This window comes from Oxyura jamaicensis, chromosome 4 (assembly GCF_011077185.1).
Source record: "Oxyura jamaicensis isolate SHBP4307 breed ruddy duck chromosome 4, BPBGC_Ojam_1.0, whole genome shotgun sequence".
Lineage (NCBI taxonomy): Eukaryota > Metazoa > Chordata > Aves > Anseriformes > Anatidae > Oxyura > Oxyura jamaicensis.
The window spans coordinates 14238696-14258256 of NC_048896.1; the positions used below are offsets into that span (position 1 = coordinate 14238696).

The 19561-nt window shown below is 40.6% G+C and overlaps 1 protein-coding gene across 1 annotated transcript; it reads left to right on the forward strand.

Moving 5' to 3' along the window:
* Nucleotides 1-4: 4 nt before the first annotated feature.
* LOC118166452 (COMM domain-containing protein 5-like) lies at nt 5-19254 on the forward strand. The gene is made up of 7 exons (XM_035325376.1): nt 5-215; nt 2466-2626; nt 3689-3717; nt 7564-7614; nt 11845-11940; nt 13560-13635; nt 17380-19254. Exons 1-7 carry the CDS (start codon nt 50-52, stop codon nt 17479-17481), a joined length of 681 nt encoding a protein of 226 aa, XP_035181267.1. The 5' UTR covers nt 5-49; the 3' UTR covers nt 17482-19254.
* Nucleotides 19255-19561: the final 307 nt, after the last annotated feature.

A 19561-nucleotide genomic window follows, 5' to 3' on the forward strand; every position in this document is an offset into this window, starting at 1 on the left:
GGCTGCGCCCCCTGCCGCGGCGGAGGCCCCCTCGCGGGGCGGCGCTGCCATGGCGGCGGTGGCGGCGGGGAAGGCGCCGGGCGCGGCCCACGGGCACGGCGAGGGACGCGGCGGCGGCGGCGGCTTCTTGGGGCCGCGGGTGCCCGCTGAGGTGGAGGCGATGGCGCGGGGCGTGCAGGAGGTGGGCCACGAGACCTTCCGCCGCCTCCTCAGAGGTACGGCCGGGAGGGCTGCTGGGGGGCGGGGGGGACTGCAGCTCTCCCGGTGCTGGCCCTGCCAAATAATCGCGGGCTGATCGGAAAAGCTGACGGGAGCAAGGGAACGGGCTTGCTGGGGCTTGCTGAGGGGAGAGCAGCGGCTGCACGGCGTGGTGCGGGGCTGCGACCCCTCTGTGCACGTTCCTTCTGCTAACTTTCGGGCTTTTTCATCACTTGAGTCAATACAGGGCTCAGAACATCTGGTAGTTTTCTTTTAAAAAGATTTGTCTCTAAAAAGTGTTGCTGCGCCGTGTCAGAAAAGGAAATCCTGGATGCAGGAAATCCTGGATGCTCCCCATAACAACTGAAAGCAATAACGCTATACATAGGCAGGGGCATTTGGGGCAAAAGTAAATACAGATGTGGATTTTTTTTTGCTGTCCAGTGCAGGGAGGATGGAGGCCGAAACCGATGCCAGGAAACCTGACCGTCCCCTAAGCCCCGGCGTGGGTTTAAGTCAGTTGTCACCCCCCTGAGCTGTGCAGTAAATGCTTCCTACCCTAGGGGGAGCAAACAGCCCTTCAAAACTGAAGCTGGGGCGTGTAAACGTTGCCGGACAGATTCACCACCGTGTCCGGAGATGGGCTCCCAGGGCGCCGCAGAGCTGGCAGAAGCATCCACGCGTCTTCTGCTCTTGCTGGGCTGTGATTCACAGCTTGCAGGACAGCAGCGTTCCCTTTGAAGGACGGGTAGGCTATGAAGACGTGACAGATTTCAGCTGACTATATCCAGATTGCTGTGGCACTTGCACCAAGTTGTCTGTTTGAGGCTGTTGGACTCACTTTATCACTGAATAATAACTAATAGAAAAAAATTAAATGCTGTTTCATATGCCCACTCATTTAAAGACACAAAAACTGCATATCCCAGTATCTGTAGGTAATCTGGTACTGTAGGCAGTGCTGAACTGCAAGTTTGACTGCAGGCATCCTGTAGGAGCAAGTGACTTTCAGCAGAGACTCCGTTGGGACGGCGTGCTCTGCACGTGATCTAGTGAACAGGCCTCACTGGTGATCTGTTTTTGGCTTTTAGTGTAAATGGAATCTTCTTCCTTTTTTTCAAAGGCAGTTCCTTTGTCTTAGAGCAGAGCCTTTTCCAGACAGTGTGGAAAGCTTGATGCTAGCACCTCGTACATCCTAGCTAATCACTGCAGAGTCTGCGCTGCAGATTGTGCTGTGCACATTCAGTCAGCAACATGAGTGATCCAGGACTCATCACTGAATTTGATGTGCATGTAAGAATGTGAAAAGCAAAGAAAAATTGTCTGTAATAAGAAGTCAGCAGTCAGTGGAACCCACCCAATACCAAAAGGAAGGCTGTCAGTTCTTAACCATATTAGTAAGTTAATCTCTTAGTCTTGGCTTTTGGTAAGACTTGCTGGTCATTTTTAACTTCCCATGTTTTATTCACAGCACTAAATATGGCACATTATAAAAGATTACTCTAATTCCTCAATCCTGCAATGGGACTGTGTCAGTAATCTTTTTTTTTTAATCCACCGTGCGTATTCCTGTGGCTCCAGCAATCCATCGAGACCGATCAGAGTGCAGGACAGAGGCTGACGTGACAACAGAAATCTGTTGTTTGTATAAGCCAATTCGTATATGGAAAAAGAATGAAAAACTGAGTGCTGAAGACTGAGATAACAAATGTATAATATTGTGGTGTGTATTAAAAGTCGTTTCCTTCAAAACTTGTATTAATCGGCAGTTTTGCGAACTATAAGACTTGAAGGTTTAGTTTTGTGTTCTTGCTCATTTAATCCTTAGTCTCTGCTGATATTGCAAGAGATGTTGCATGAGATGTTGGAGAACAGTGTTGAATTGTTTACTCACTAGTGCTTTCTTCAGTATCAGAACTGTTAAGCTGTAAGCAGACTGGATGTGAACAACATTGATGATAGAAGCTCACGTCAGATTTGAACTCATGAGCAATGAACTTTTTTTTCCATTATCCCATTGGAACCAAATTCCACAGTGAAATCATCTCCAATTTTAAAATGCAAGGCTGTTGAAGTTCTCTTGGTAAAGTGTTGCGAGACTGACCTTTGGTGGAGGATGATCAGATATTTACAGTTTGAGAGTTTGATACCAGGAAAAATGTCAGCACGCTGAGTCAAGTACAATCATAGACGTGCTTATGTTAATGTTTGCAATCTCTGGGGCTTCTTCTTTCTAAAGGGATCTTGCATTGCTTTCTTATTCACAGTCACTGTTAATGCATTGGAAGGAAAAGACTGCAAAGAATCTGTCAAGCTGATTGCAGAAAGCACTAGTCTCTCAGAAGAGCAGCTTGCTTTCCTCATTTCTGGCATGTATACCCTTCTCCGAGAAGCTCTGAGACTCCCCTTATCGACTTTCAAACAAGAAGTAAGTTCTGGGCCTCGATAAGCTGAAGTTGCATGAATTACCATCTAAACCCTGTTTGCCAGAGCGGGGAGCTCCACACAGAAGTGTTGATCCAAGTTAGAGCAGTCAAAAGAAACCGCTAGAAATGTAGAGGTTATTGTTTTTGTTGTGTAGATTTGCAGGGAAATAAATATTTAAGCTTTGGGAAAGAGATTCTTCTATCTTTTTCTGCTGCAGCATCTCGTTTACTGTGCATATTTATTTTCACTCTTAAATTAAACCCCCAAAAGAAAGCACTGCAAGATGTCATTTCACTGACACTGACTCTCTCTTACCCTGTGTGTTCACACATTTTGTTTACACTTACAGACAACTATGAGAAATTGTCTGTCTTCGTAATTCTGCTTAGAGGAAGGTGCATGCTATGGCCAGAACAACATAGTGGGAAGTGGGAGAAAGTGCTACTCCTGTTTAAGCTATGGATGTTCTTTGTAAATATGCATACACCTGCTGTGGTCCCAACCCCTGTTCCTTCTTCATAGCTGTTTTCTTCGCCTTTTTGTTACCTTACCTTACACTTTTTCTTTTCTCGTTTTATTTTTATGAGGATGAGCCACTTCTGACACTTTTCTCTAGTTTAAGAGACTGCTTTCTTATCTCAAAACTTGCAGGAAACACAGTAAAAGTGTGCTCTTAATATGTAGAGCTTATCTTTTGCCACTTCTTTCCTGTTGTCATAATTTAAGCAAGTTACTGCAAAGCACATATGAGAATAAGGTCACATAACTACTCTAAAGAAAAAGATAGGTTATGGATAGCTACTTAAAAGAAATGGTAGGGATGCTGCTTTCAAAAATAAACTCTTCCAAGAGGCTTAGGCCTTTAAAATTAATTTCTTACAACTTAATTGGACGCTTTTGGAAATTCTTCTCAATATGTAATCTGTCATTTCCAAACTACTGGCACTTGAGACAAAAATTTTGGGTAAGAAATACCAAGCAAGTAAGCGATATTAATTCAGTTGATAAGAAATCAGCTGTCATGCCTACGTCCTGTAAAATTTTACCTTCCTTGTCTTTCTAGGCTTTTAAGGAAGACCTAAAGGAGCTCAGGTATGCCTGTTTTTTCCATCCGTTTGTTTTTTTTCACAACTTTTATGTAACTGCTACCCTAAATCCCTAAATCAACTTTTTTACACAACAAACTTGGTATAGAAATTACCTGTAAATAACACACAATACATCTGTCGCCAAATGTCACATGAAGCCAAAGGAAAAAAACAGGTGTTGTGTAAGACTTGATTTAGCACTGAGCATGAGCAGTAAATTTCACATGCTGGGGAGATTGGTCTAATTTAGCCTGTAATGTAGGTTATGCAAATGTGAGTGACCTTCTCTTTGCCATCCCCACCTTGCCCTGCAATATGTTTTAACATGTTTGGTAAGACAGTGGTAACATTTCAGAAGCTAAGAAACTGCCCTACTTTTTTTTTTTCCTTCTTTGAAAGGCCAATGATATAACCCTCATGAAATCCTACCACCTTGTTCAGCTATGATCTCTCCTTCCAATTACCCTTCAAAGCATAACGTTTGTTACATTGACTTCAGAGTCTGTTCAGAGTATCTCTGAATAGAAGCACATATCCTAAAACCCAGACATCAGACACTAATAATATTTATAGGGTTTTCCCCTATTTCCATATGCAGGGGTAACAAGAGAATAACAGCAGTTTATGTTTTCATCTATAGAGAAACTTGTGCACCAAGACCCAAATGTTTTAAAATGTTAACTTCCTACAATTCTTTGCATTCTGATCGCTACCTAGGAGATACAGCTATGTTTCTAATTCTTTCTTTTCTCCTTATTTGTCCATTATCCTGCAAATCGGCTCCCTCCTCAGACTCTGTTCTGCGGAATCATAAGCGTAAGTTGCTTTACGAGCAACTTAAGGTTGTAAAAATTTGATGGATGTAATCAGTGAGTAATTGGTGAGAGGTGTAATTAAGGCCATGGTGAAGGGTGCCTTGCTTGTTGATATAATTTTGTCTGCAGCTCAGTGCTCGAGTCTGCCCTTTCTTATGTCTTGTGAGCTAAAATGTAAGCTGCTTCCTCTGGCACGTCACGGAGTTCACACCCAGGTTAAAGTAGGTCAGTAAGAAACTGATGACTTTCTTTTGACCCAGTGGGAGTTGGTGTATTTTGAGGTGCACACAGAATGCATTCAGTGTGGTTAAGGAATAATGAAGAGTTCTAAAATCTCTGTGCCGAGTTCTTTGGGGGTGGTTGAACATTCTTCTACTGAACAGTAGAGAAAGTAGGTATACAGGAGTGTCAGAAGTCACTGGCTGGGCTCCCAGCCTCCTAGGCCACTGTCCTTGTCAGCTGACCACACCTGAATGCCTTACACTTTTGTTCTTTTTGCTTTTCTTACTTCATGGACTATTCATGGCCATATGAAGATACTTTTTGGTCTGAATGATCTTTTCTCTCTCATTATCTTGATAAATCTTTTGTATTTTGTTGTCCTGGTTAATGTGACTGACATAGCAACAATATTCAGGTAACTGTACTTGTGCTGCTTGCACTCACATGCTTTATGTGCTGCTCACTGTTGCTCAAATGCTCCCATGAGTCTCAGAGGTTATGTATCTTCCAAACTTCCACCTCTGATAGTCTTTTTTGAGTAGCTTTCCTTGCTTTGTGGATAAACTTTTAGAAGGATAAATAGCTCATTCTTCTCCCAGGTTAGGGTACTTAGTAAATTTGTTAGCACCTTTGATTCCTATGGGAAACATCATTTCCGATGTTTCCCAATGCAGTCGGGTCTGGCGGTGAAATACCTGCGTGATTTAAGGCACCTACTAATTACATTCAGACATTTATCCTTCTGCATTGACTGCTCTGGGTCATCCTATGATCATGTGCACAAAGAACACGTGTAATTAGTTGAACAGCAATGTCTTGGCATTATTGGCACCCAGTGTTTGGGCAGGCATTTTGCATTTTAAGGCAGAATTTTTGCTTTTTTCCTTTTTTTTCTTTGGTCATATCTTCTTTTAAGAGGATTGAGATCTGAGCCAGGTTACCTGTTTTAACTTCTCATGCATTCTATTTTGTTCCTTTCAGTGAAGCTGAAGATTGGCCTAGTTCCATCCATATAAAGTCTTGTAATTCTCAGTTTCCTGGTGATGCAGCTGGCCTTGGCTTCTAGTTTTGTGGAGACAGAGGCTGGGAGACATGCCCACTTGTGATTAATTAGATCGGTGCTACTGGTTTCACAGGGTTGTCATCCCATATCCCATATTTTTTTGGCTTGACTGGCTGGCTCAGTCAGAATAAAAATCACACTAAATTATGGGTGCTATTTTCTCCTTCCCTTCTCTGTATGTTTGATAACTTTATGTCTCAGGCCAATAATGTGGGATTGAAACATCCTTCCACCTTCTTCCTTGGCCTTTGAGTCCCATCTTCAGAATGTTCCTTTGAAAACTGCTTACCACCTGTAGCTCAGGCCTGAGCTGTGCCATGTTCTGTGTCTGATCTGCTTAGTATGTGACTGGTCTAGCATAAGCTGCTTGAGCCGGGAACAAAATTTGCAGCAAAATCACTAACTGCATAGCAAAAATAATGCAAGCTCCAAGGTAGCATTAATGCTTCTATTTTAGTTACGTGCTCTTACATTCAAGTAAGTGTTGTGATTGTTACCATAATAATCATATTACAACCGCCTTTCTCCAGCTATTCCACTACATACAGAGGCTATTTGGTCATCATCAGCATGGATTAATGACAGGTTTGCACAGATAGTACAGGTAATGCTTGCAGAAGTTGTCTTGTCTCTTCTGTTCTGAAAGACACGTGCAGCTGAAAATCACTGTCTAGTCCCTCCTCCTCAATTTCCAGCTTGCCTCAGATAACTAGCTTACTAATACTACTATACACGGTTTTATCCAAGTACCATTTTAAAACATGTTTTAACCCCACTTCTTCCTTTAAGGATTCAAACTCCAATAACTGCCATTTCATTTTCCCACTGTGTGAGTTGATGAGTTAATTTTTTTTTCCCATCGTTAGACACTATAAGCCCTTTAGGACAGGTAACTTCTTTGTTCGCTTTGATTGTCTTTGATAGACTGCTGTGTATCTCAAGGGACTGGTGAGTAATGTCTCAGGGCACTGATTCATGTTGAATGTTGGATTTAGCGCGGCAGCTGAAGCGGTTACTTCTTCCACTTGCCTCGCTGTAGGAGGTTACTGTCCCCGTGGCAAAGGCAGCTGAATGGATAGTGTTTGCTCTGCAGTCTTTATAGTTCATGGCCTGATACATTGAACTGAAAATCAACAGTAGCTTGTTTGTTACAGCAGCAGCAGGAGAATGGTGAAGTAGTGGAGAGGCAAAAGTCAGATGGAGTGTGAATTATTGTATTCAACTTGTTCTCGTAGTCCCAATAAATTTATGCTTGTCTTCCCCATGTTAAGTACGCTCCTTTTGTAAGTACTCTTAGCTACAAGGACCTCTGTTCTTACATTTGAGGGAGCAAGTCATTCTATCTTGTTTCCATTACGCTTCAAGGTGAAAGTGAAACGTAAGTGTATAGGTTTGGGATTTTTTGAAAGCATTCATTGGTGGTTTGCCTTCTGCTCTTGTCAGAGTGATCAGTAAAACTTTTCTTTAATGAGAGAAGTTAGGCAAATACGGGGTTCTTTTGAAACTCACTGTTAAAATTCTTCGTAGGACAGGAGGATGTAGTACAGCTTTTAGGGTTCTTGTAAAACTCTGAGAGCTGGGACTGAATCAATACTGAAGTGCTTACGTAAGAGCTGATGGCAACTTTAAGTAATGGAAGATGGAAAATGTTGACACTGTATTTGTGTTCTGCAATAGTTATTTTGTAGCTAAGCCCATTTATTTGTGGTTACAAAACGCTTAACTGTTCTGAATTGCTCTTTTCTTTAAGGATACCAGAAGATTTCATCGCGGACTTTTCCAGTATTGTCTTTGGTAACAGGTTAGTATTTTCATGTATCACGTGATGTGCAACCCTGCTGGCTGACCAAGTCCCAGACCTCCTGAAGAAATAGCAAAATTCTCTAAATTCATTAGAACAGAATTTGCCCCATTATTTTGATTCAGTGTAAACTTCTGTCCATCATGTGTGGCAGTAAATAGCTTTCATGGCATTTTTCATTTTTTTCTGTGATCATTGCCAGGCAATTTTTCTAATGTTCTATATCCTCTGTAAGGTGCATCCATCCATCAATACAGATGAAAAATACAGTGCAGAATTAAGTGTTTTTATCATCATTATCATTGCAAGTTAGAGCAAAAGTGAAAGACTTGCCTTGTTGATAGGAGAGCTACAAGCAGCCTTTTACATGCTGTGGCTTGTGGAAGCTTTCTCAGCAGTTAATCAAGTGATAACGTACAGCTGAATTCACACTGGGTGCCTCAGTGATACATATGAGCTAGCAACTGCTCTGCTAGCTGTTATTCATTCACCAAGCAATATACCTCATTAGCTCCAGAGGGTGTACTAAATCAAAAAGTTTTTCAAAAAGTTCTTGCTGCTGTTCCTTTTAGGACTTCCTTTTTTTTTCTTTTTTCTTTTTTTTTTTCTGTACAGTTCTCTACTCAAACATATCTATCTTCTTCTATATGTGGAAACTGCTTGAACTCCTTGCATATGCAAAGCTTTTCACCTTGAGCAGTGAGGTCACAGCACATAGCATCACCGACCTAGAGCTGCTTCACATATTCTGCATGGAATACTGATAGTTATACTTGTGGGACTTCAGTTACCCTCGCAAGGGTCTGAATGCTGCTACCAAAATTTAAAATATTTTTAATTTCCTTGCTTAAGATCTTGCCTTCAAAGTTATGGTTTTTGGAGTAAAAATAAATTCAGCCTTCTCATCTTTTCTCTGCTATTCTGTTTGAATTATAGGTGTTAAAGAATGCAAAATTCATGGTTGCAAAGTGGAAATATTGTTTGCAGTGGAGAAAAGATAAATTTAGATGTCATTTGAAGCATGCATGAATGTCTGTTTTCTACTGTGAAATCACGATGCTGGAAAATTTAGCTTTTTCTCATTTCTAAAGCTGTGATTATCCAGTGTAATCTTGCTCTATGTTTTGAGACCAGAGAAGAGCACCTTGGATCTGATTTCTAGACAGATCTGCTTTTATCATCTTAAATGTAGCACTGAATCATACATATGCTTACTGAGTTTAAATACATATGATTGTGATGGTAAGAGAAGGATCAGCATCTGATCAAAAATTCAGCATGAGCTAGATAACCCAGAAAAATCAATTTCAGAGGTTTTTAGTACATTTTCCTGGCATCTTATCCTATTTTTGCCATTTTGTTCATTAAACAATTCTGAAGTGCTGGAAATTTAACATTCTTAATTCTGTGTCCCCATAGTTCCATCAAACTATATAGACTGAAAGGGAAGAGAAACTTGGCACATTGACACCACAAAATAACGGCATGAAATTAAAACTTTTTGTTGTTGTTGTTTTTTGTTTGATTGTTTGTTTTGTTTTGTTTTTTCCCAAGGGAAAGCATAGCCATAATTTGTCCTTCTTTGAATATTTGTAATAAATGTACTGCACTTTTTAAAATAGAGCAGCTTTAGTTTCTACCAGGAGTGGGTATTCTGCGTGCCATCTGACAGAGTTTCACACATACCAGTTTATACTTTTCTCCCTGTTCAGTGGCCTACTAGGCTACATTGTTATCTGCATCTGAAACCATCCTAAATTTGTCTTCAGTTTTGACACCATTAGGTCTGTTGCTGCTCCAAATTCTCTGATATTCCCTCTTTGATTGCTCTGCCACAGCCTTTGGCAGGTGACATTCTTGTCAGCAGGTGCATCAGCCTTCCCAAGTGTAATTTGGATGTTCTCTAATTGATCCATATTGCTTTACTCTTTCTAACTTCTGTCTTATGCTTTGTGTGCTGGCAGTGTATTGCAGCTGTTGGTACAGAGAATTTCTGAAATGCAATTATATTCCTTTGATGTTGGATACAAGGTCCATTGAGTCCCTTTTGCTCCGTTTTGCTCTTCCTCTCAGAAACTGATGGCTTGATGTAGGGCCTATATAATTTCTGTATGTATGTTGGCCAGTATGTGCCTTCTGTCATCCTTACAGGGTTCTTTTAGTTCAGTTGTGATCCTGTCCAAGCTGGAAAGGTGCTGACAGAAGCTGAAACTGAGCTATAAAAGCTGTGACTCTTTCTGAGAGAATGGTATAGAAGTACAGTTCAGTTTAGCCGTAGAATTGCCATAATTTAATGATATTGAGAAACTTCATCTCTATCTGGACATCATTGATCTTTTCCATCACCGCTAACTGGAACACCTTGTTATCCTTGCTCATTCTTTGCCCAAAATGCCGGCGTTGCACTGAATGGACTGTCCTCCACTGAAGGGAGTTAGCATGTCCTAAGGAAGCGGCAGCAGCCTGGCTATTTTTAGGCAGTCCCCAAATTAAGCAATACTCTGGCAGCAACTCACCACTGAGGGAAAGGCCTGTTCTTACTGTCTAATCCTGCTAATGACCATTCCAGACTGGCTCCTGATGGTTGCACCCAGCTGTGGTGACCTACTTCTAGTTGTAGCACAGTGAGTAAGGACCAGCTGATCTATTTTCTCTGCTCGTTACTTTGCCATACTATTAGGGATGTGTGTCACTTCTGCCCAGCACTCCCCCCAAAAAGGATAAAATCCTTCTTATAATGCTTCTGCTACGCGCAAGAGTATTGGAGGATTTTAGCCTGTCTGTGTTTTGTACCTTATCAAATCGCTAATCTCTCTCGGCAGTTTCTGAAGGCACCAGCTAACTTGCACACAAGAGGCTGAGTAGGGATGTTAGACTATCATTCCTACAGTCCTTGATTTGTTCAGAGAGGATTCCTTTCTGATGTAAAGACTGTAATTAGATTATGTCTAGCACCATGGATAAAGGATGTAATGTTTCTTATCCTGCCCTTAGCTGGAGTAGCTTTGAAATGTACTGTAAATAACTGGCAGAGACATGGGATGCTTAACAAAAAAAGCAAATTAAAAAATAAACCTATTTGGTAAGTAACACAAAGGTCCAGACTAGCTCCCTAATGGACCAGTGGAATTATCTCATTCTGAAGGTATTTCTCTATATATAGCTAAAAATGGATGGTTGTTATGGCTTTGTATCAGATTTGGCTTGTTTACTTACCCAGAGCTTAAGATGCTATTAAAATTTTAAAGACTGTCAACCGTCTGAAGTTTAATCAATGTCAACTGTATTTCCTCCCAGAAATAAACTGAGGCTTAATGAGCCTGATTCTTCCTGCAATGAGTAATAAAGACAGGCTGGGCTTTCTTAAACACTAGTCTAGACAAAAGTCATGAAGGTGGTGCTGGGGCTGGCAGTGAACATCACATGAGGAATTTGGAATTTGTAAAGCATGCTGGATTAGCAAGAACCACTGTATGGTTTTATTTTTAAGGTACGCTTCGGAGTACACACTAATATCATTATATTTAAAGCACTGCTGCTAGCTAATGCTAGATGCTTTCTGCTGAAGGAGCACAGTGAGCTTATTCCAACTTTCTGTCTTGAGGAGGCATCTGTCTTCTGTTCCTCCTGGATCTGCATGAAGATTTATTTCCAGATCCCTTCCCATACCTCTTAGAGTTGCGTGAGAATTGAAATAACAGATATGCCAGCCACCATGATGACTCTTACCAAACTCTATAATGACCTGAGTTTACTGGAATTACACAGAATAGCTTTGTCTCTCTCCTTTTTTTTTTTTTAAAAAAAAAAAAAAACAGTGACGATATTTAAGCACAGGAAAATGGGTAATCTGAGCACAGCCATCTCAAATACACAAAACCTCCACCCATTCAAACCTCTTGGGACACGCGTGCAGGCGACTGAGCACTGGAACAGGTTGCCCAGAGAGGCTGTGGAATCTCCCTCCTTGGACATACTCAAAATCTGTCTGAACATGGTCCTGACCAACCCGCTGCAGGTAGTTCTGCTTGTGTAGGGTGTTAGACCAGATGATGTCCAGAGGTCCCTTCCAACCTCAACCACTCTGTGCTACTTCTCTAAATGAGTGTATATGGACAAGAGAAACAAGCTCCAGACAGGTTTGTTTTGGCAAGTCTTATTTTACTTTCAGATGTATTGTTGCTTTTATGAATTTGCATTGCAGTCTCCTGTTTCTGATTTACTCTGTAGGCGTCCTGTTTCTGAAGGCACAGCTCTGATGCAAGGAAGTAGGCTGCCAAATGTCCAGGACTTCAAGTGGAGAGTGGATGTAGCTATATCCACAAGGTAAAAATGAGAACCCTGTCTGACCACAGAAAAGATCTGTCCAAGGTTAAACTGACTTCTTGTGCTGCCCAAAATGTTAATGGTGTTAAAATATATCTTGCTGTTAGGGATTTGCATGTAGCATTAAATGGCAAGATAAGGAGGGAATGTTTTGACCAGTGTGTAAGTCAGTTTATATACAAAAGGTTATTGCTATTATTTGGACTTGTCAACAGGCTGCTGTCTCTACCGTCTACTAATAGTATTTTTTGATGCTGCATATTTGTTATGAGCTCTAAAACTTGTGTGCTAGAAACATTTAACTCCAAGTTTGAGTCTCTCTTTCAATATTTTAAAACTTGATGGAGCTGATAAAACTCCACAGGTCCACACTGATGATGGAAGCGGTTAGATGGATTGAGCCTCAAGCAGCCAGCCAAGCTCTCAGTTGTGCTGGAGTATGAGAAGGAAATTGTCTCTTCAGTTCTCAAGTAGACTATCATTTGTGTGTAGCACGTGTTAAATAAAAGGACTTTCCATAACTCTTGAGTCTGCTGTAGATTGGACAGAGAGGCTTCAGAACAGCAGCGTCACACTGCCATAGTTATGCAATTGGTCATCGACCTGCCTGCTAGCTCCTTTCACAAAACAGGAATAAAGGCCTCTGTGATCATCCTGTCGGTGCCTGCAGCGAACAGCTTCTTGCCATCTGCCACGGCAAAGGCAGCTAAGGGATGGATCTTTGGCTAGAGCCAGAGAGTCTTTCTGAAACCAAGCAAAAAGGCTCCTAACTCGAAATTGTGATGGCCACGAGCTGCTAGTTCAAGTGGCTCTCAGATGAGCAGTGCTGTAAGCCCCATACAGGTATCACGATGCAGAAAAATCTGCACCTATAAGAGTACAAAACGTACAGATAAACATCCTCAGGCACAATGCTTGCAAGCTGCCGGCAAATCCTGTGATTGCTTTCCAAACAACACAGGAGCAAAGCATTATCCTTTTCTATTTTCCTTCCTCTTATTTTCCTTTCCAGTCAATCTCCCTTTGGGAATTCTTGTTTATCATCCAGCAACAGCCTCTGTGAAGAGACATAGCTTCTGGCTGTAATGCCTGTCAGTACCTGAGCAGGTTTTGGCAGGATCTGTTGATGGAAGCTGCACAAGAATGACTCATTTCCCCTCTTTGGGTCATCGAGTAAAATAAAGAGCAACCCTCAAATTCAGGATGGAGACTGGGAGAACTTAGTTCCCCAAATGAGACAATTGAAATTAGGAAGGGATGGAGATGGTTAATGCAACATAGGAAAATGCACACACACACAAAAAAGTGTGCATTAGTGCTAGCAGTACTTGGTCAGCTCTTACCCTATCACAGTTCCACTAAACTGACAGTTATGTAAAATGAAAATGCTCCTAAGCTTGCCATTATTAAACTATTGACATTTTTTTGGTCTCAATACTGAGGTAAATTGGAGAGACTTCTGTGTTTGAGTTTCCAACCAGGTATGTGACTATAATAGAAATTACTCATATGCTCTATGTAAAGCCTGTATGAACATCTTAAATGGTTAGCCTACAATGCTATACTCATCACGCTGCTGCTGTCTGTTGTTGTAGTGCTAATAATGTAAATAATTTCAGTTCACTGGCCCGTGCACTTCAACCATCCATTTTAATGCTGATGAAGCTTTCAGATGGGACAGCTCATCGCTTTGAAGTAAGTCTGATTGCCACAATAAATAGAAAAGAAACCACTTAAAGTTCTTTTTAGAATGTTGAATTACTATTTAAAACATTAAAGCTTTTGTAAACAATGCATTATCGTCGGTTGGTTTGTTCTTTCCTCCATGTTCAGTGTTACCACATACTACACATAACCGAATGCCAACTGAAATCATTTTGTGCCGTGTTCCTACTCACATTTTGCTGCAAATTCATTTGGTAGAAGAATATTATACTGAAAAGCACTGTTGCATAATATTGGTTTGATTAAAAATTACACTTTTGATATCAATTCTAACCTTCAAACCTGATGATGGCTTTTGAGAGGAAAAAAATTACTGGTGTAGTGTATATATGATGCACTACTAAACCTCCTACCTGGTGAAACGTTCTCTTCTGTGGCAGGGGTAGTTTTGTTTTCTTCAGATCTTGCTGCTAGAAAGTGAAAAAACTTTGCTTTTTACCTCAGAATTAGTCAGTGGCAGCATTTATGACACTGTGCATAATTGCTTGCCAGAAAATGGCATAAACCCTTCCATATTTTAACCTTTGAAAAGGAATGCTATTTGTTCTATAAATAACGTGGTAGTGCATGCGGGCTTTCAGTGCACAACAGGCTTGTTACATTTGAACTCTAAAGATTCTGGCTTCAGTTCATGCATTAGTAGTAGTCTGGAGGAAGCACCAAAGCACAGAGCTGAAGGGGGTGGACTGGTTTCAGTGTTACGTTTCACCAGAAGACAGCTGTTAAGGAAGGCATACATTCTGTGCTACACTGCAAAGTGTTGGGGGTGTCACTTCACAGAAGATCAAATTCACCTCTCTGTGGATAGTCCTTCTCAGAGCAGCCCATAGCCCTGACCGAGGTCTTCCATGGAACTTAAGTGATGCCAGAGACTTCAGATTAACTCTTTACAGCATGGTGAATTTCACTTAAGCAAATAAAAACTAGTATGTACTCTTAACTGTTTTGATTTGGGGCTTTGTTTCCTTTTAACGTCAAGTCTTGATGGCATGATTTGTGGGGTATTTTGGTTTGGGGAAATTTTGTTGTTCTGGTTTGATTTTGTTGTTGTTTTGTTTGTTTAAGTCTGCGGAAGACACATTGCTGGAGCTATTCTGCAGTGGAGATATGCTGCTGTGCCTGTCCAGTGCATGCAGAAGCACAGATATCTGATAGCAAATAGTATGCCTCCCTCTGAAAATCACCATTTTGCTGCCGTTTAGACATGAATACCAAAGATCTGTCTGTAAACAGGATGTCTGTATCTGATGAGCAGTCTTCCCACAGTTAGTGACTTTTTGAGATAAACTTGTGTTTTGATTCAAGATAACATATGCAAGTAAACATAGTCCTCACCTCTTCAGTTTCCTTTCATTCCAACATGTACTGAATGTCCCGTTAACTAATAGGGCTTATGTAAGACAATAAGTCTAGAAGATAATTCTATTATGAACAATTTTACAATGCACATGGCACAGGGAGAAGTTGCACTGTTTGGTCTCCCGGGCTTTTTCTAAGCACACTAGTTTCTGATGATGAAGATTTTTAAAAAACTTTTCAAGTTTTGTGGTATATAAGTCAAAAATGCATTTTATCATTTTATACATTTCTGCTACATATGGGAATTGTTAATCAGATGCTGGATTCCTCTCACATAATTGATATCTGTGCTACAGTGGGTAGCACAGATAGGACTGAAGGACCCTGTGCCTTCAGTGTAGACAAAGTACAGCAAATTAGCCAGTGCTCTGCAGAGCAGCCTGGGACTGTACCCATGTAAGCACATCTGTCCCCCCAGTCTGTGCCTGTGCTCAGATGTATTCTCAGAAGGGTCTTAACAGCACTAAATAGACTTCCATCCATTTGGTTTGAAATGTTAAAGGAAAGCCCGTTAGTCTTCTGTCTTCTCCCATGCCTCCAAATGATGAATCTCATCCAATGAAATAAGGACCATGGGCACCATTGTTGCCTGATCCACAGAGAGCAGACATTGCCCTTCCATAACCTGATTTTACCTCTTGGCCCTGGAAAAGCTGATCTCCTTAGCTTGGAAGCTTGTGCATAAACAAATGCCTGCTGTCCACTTGTCCAGTTAGTTTTGCAGCATTTACAATGCTGAATTGCAGCACATAGCTTTTGCTGTCTAAGGCTGTCTTCTTTTTGAAGATATTATCTCATTAGCTTCGTAATAGGCTAATTTATGAAACTGACTGTAAGTTTACAGTCAACGTAGACAACCATAAGGCCTCTTCTGTGTTTGAGCAGCTAGTCACCATTAATCCTGTGTAAAACCACATTTTAACCAGGACTAGGTGACAAGATGAGGAAATACACTATTCAGTTTGAACGTAAAGCTGTTGTCTGCTCATTAGTTAAATAGTCTTTTGTAGTAATATCCTCAGAAGTGACACTACAATTCTTTTGACTCCTCTCTACCACCTCATCTTTATCATCTGATGCAAGTGTTTAGCTGAATTAATCTGGAACTCGAGGCCTCTTGTTTTGGATGTGCTATTTGCAAAATGAAGATATATCAAGACCCACATAAAAGTCCAGGCTCAACAAATTTGTGTTTGAGACCTGTAAGCATCTTGGGAAGTCATGTTTATATAGTAGTTGCTTCAAAGAAGATTAAATCTTCTAGTCCCTGCTAGTTGGCACCCACAACACCCCATCAATTTGGCATATCAGGATAACAGGGAAGTTGAGTCAGATACAACACATCTGAAAATGTCTGGTATAAAATCAGGGAGTTATAACTACAACATAACTGGATTTTTATACCCAGAGCCTCACACACCCCTTGGAGCATTTCAAAAGGAAATTCACCCAAGTAATCAGAATTATTATGGTCGTGACCATGCTGTAAATATAACTTTGGGAAAGGGTGACAGGGCAGCACGTGTTAGCATAGGTTAAATATTTTGAATTTAATTAATTACTTTGTAAATTTTAACCTCACAGTGTAAGAGGAATTTGATGACCACAGTTATTTCATTGACACATTACTTTAGCCTAGAAAAGTATATGGTCTGCTGTTCCCCTCTGGCTTTGACAGTAGTGGAAACTTGGGGCAGGTCCTTAGTTAACTAAGCAAATGTTTTTTTGTGCATGGTTTTCTGTGCCACTTTACTACACTGATCCAGTTCCGTAAGTTGATGGTGAAGAGCTTTTTAATGACAAATTTTTCTTCCTCATGAAAAAAAATCTCATCCAGTAGTAGTCCTTGCCTGCTTTCAGCAATGTATTAGTGCACGGTCTTCTTTGCTCTTGAGGTTGCTGCTGAATCTCTCTCTTGCTTAGAGGCTTGATTCCTTTCTCCTGCAAATTTGTACAAGGAAAATATCTGGAGTTCATTGCTTGAGAATTCTGTAGACTACACGGTCTTCCAGATCTCTTTATCTTTCTGTCCAACCCATGACTCTTACTTCACCCCAGCAGCCATCTGTTGACATTATTTAGTATTTCCTTTCTCACATCATAGAGTATAGAAAATGTACTGTGTAGGTGTTATTTGATTTTTTTTCTGCTCTTCTCCTTATAAAAAGAGGAATTATAAAAGATTATTTATTTTATTATTTATTAATTTCATTAACCTCAAATCCTTTGTCTTAAGTCTAAAAAAAATAGCTGAGAGATTGGGCTGCTGCTGTGGAACATTCCCTATCCATAGGCATGCCCTATGCAAAGTTTCTAGCCTAAATCAGGTTTTCTAACTTGAGTGTTCTGTTTCAGGTGCCGGTTGCAAAGTTTCAGGAGCTGAGATACAATGTTGCCCTTATACTGAAGGAAATGAATGATTTGGAAAAAAGAAGCATATTGAAGATCCAGGACTGAACTCTTCTAAATTGGGAGTTCACAGAACAGATCCGAAACCCTCAGTGAATTTTGTGAATGGTAAAGCAGAGGACCATCACCACTTTGCCTGTCTGTAGTGCAATGTAGCATTTATGATGTCTGTTGTAAATATTTTTTTCAATTCAAGTGTTAAAAGCACAAGCTCTTTTCTTAAGACTTAAAAACAAAAAATATATTGATGGAAAAAGTATAATCCTATTTGTGACCATTTTTGCATGATTCATCAAAACATTTTTAAATAACTGTCTTAATAGATGTAAGAACCATTTCTTCCTGATTATGATTCATCACTCTAATTATTTTTGAAAGCCTGCTCCCAGAAGTCCCATCAGTGTGTATCAGAAGAAAGCCCTGCAATGTCTCAAATAAAAAAAAATAAAAGATATAAAAAAGCAACCCACTGCTGTGCTGTAGTACAACAAATGTGAAATTGATTGAGTTTGGCATAAGTAAAATTGCCGTCTGCCTTCTTGGTAAGTGACTCAGGTAGAGGTACAGATATTTAAAGGCTAATTTTGAAGAAAATTGGAAGCCTGGGGACCAGGAAAGAAGTATGGATTGAAGTTCTAAAATTAATTTCGTGGAACTGAAGAAATGGAAAGGTGCAATCCAAGTCTACCAGGTTGACAAGTAGGGGCTAAGCAGTAGTAGTCTCGTAGATATCTTAAGTGGGAATGCCTGCCTTAGCTCATGCATTTCCTGTGTTGAATGTGAACTGAATTGTCTGACTCACTGCAGGGGAGAAACCTCTGGCCTGAGATGGTAGCAAACAGCAGAAGGCAGCAGCCTGGTAGACCACTCCAGCTGATATACTCAGTAGTGCAAGTCAGACCACAGGATGAGGAGGCTGCATACAGCACTGAGATGAAGGTGACAGCTATGAGGATATTCTAGCACCCAGGTCAAAAAAAAAAAAAAAAAAAAAAAAAAAACAGTTAAGCACAGGCTGAAGGTTCTTTTGCCCCACACGTAAAGCTTTGAGGAATTCTGTTAATTTGAAGCATATGTTTTAAGTCTCATTTAAACTCAAGGGGACCACAAATATGACCCTAAGGGTTTTGCCAAGAAGGGATGCATTCCTGAATCAGTGGCTGAAAGTTTTCCCCCAGGAGCAAAGACATGAAGGCTGAGCAATGGCCAAACACAGCAGAGCTGATGGGCCCTACAACTACAGGAATTTATCTAACTGCCGGAGGAGGTATCTAGAAAACAAATGCTGCTACCAATGTTAAGCAATGGCTTAAGCTAGCTGCTTGCTGGGTTTCTGTCTCAGTAGTGCCACCCATACTTCTCCTTCCCATGTTGTGTGACTAGAACTCACCTTTATCACCCTCATACCTTGCAGAAAACTACTGACATTAAAATTATGGATCTGGAGGGCCTTTAACACTTCAACAGTTGCTTGTGCAGGGAAGGACAAGTTGGTCTTGAATTTTAAGAATCACAGCAGGCATAAGACTTCAGTGTCATACTTTTTAAGAGGAGACTTCTTTGGTGGTAGTCCATACCAATCTATGGTCAGTTGAACAGCTGCAAGACAGAAAGCTTTTCAAGCCTATACATGAAAGCATCCTGTAGTTTCAAATAATAAACTGGTAAGCCATAATTTTGAACTGTTAAAAAGCTGTATGTCCTATTTGCTGTCTTTGTAGTGGACCCATCAACTTACAGTACGGTTTGATCCATACTATTAACTATTGTGTTTAGCTCACAGCAAAGCAAATAAAAATGAGTTAGCTTCTCGAACTTCAAGGGGACTGTATATTGCATTAACTTGATATTTTGGTTTTGCTTTGTGAAGTTTGTCCATCTTACTGGAATTCCATTATCACAAAGTGTGAAACAAAACATATGTTCTCATGTTCCTTGTTATAACTCTTCCCTTCTAACTGTTTATCTTTACGTGGTTTTGAGCTGGAAAGGTATCTCAGCTGGGACCATTAGTGAAGCCTTTTATGATAAATGGAACACTGCATGGGCGTCTAATGTCTTCTGTTGCTCAACACATTTTTCACTGGTCAGCACAGAAGAATCCATAAATATGCTTACCTTCTAGACA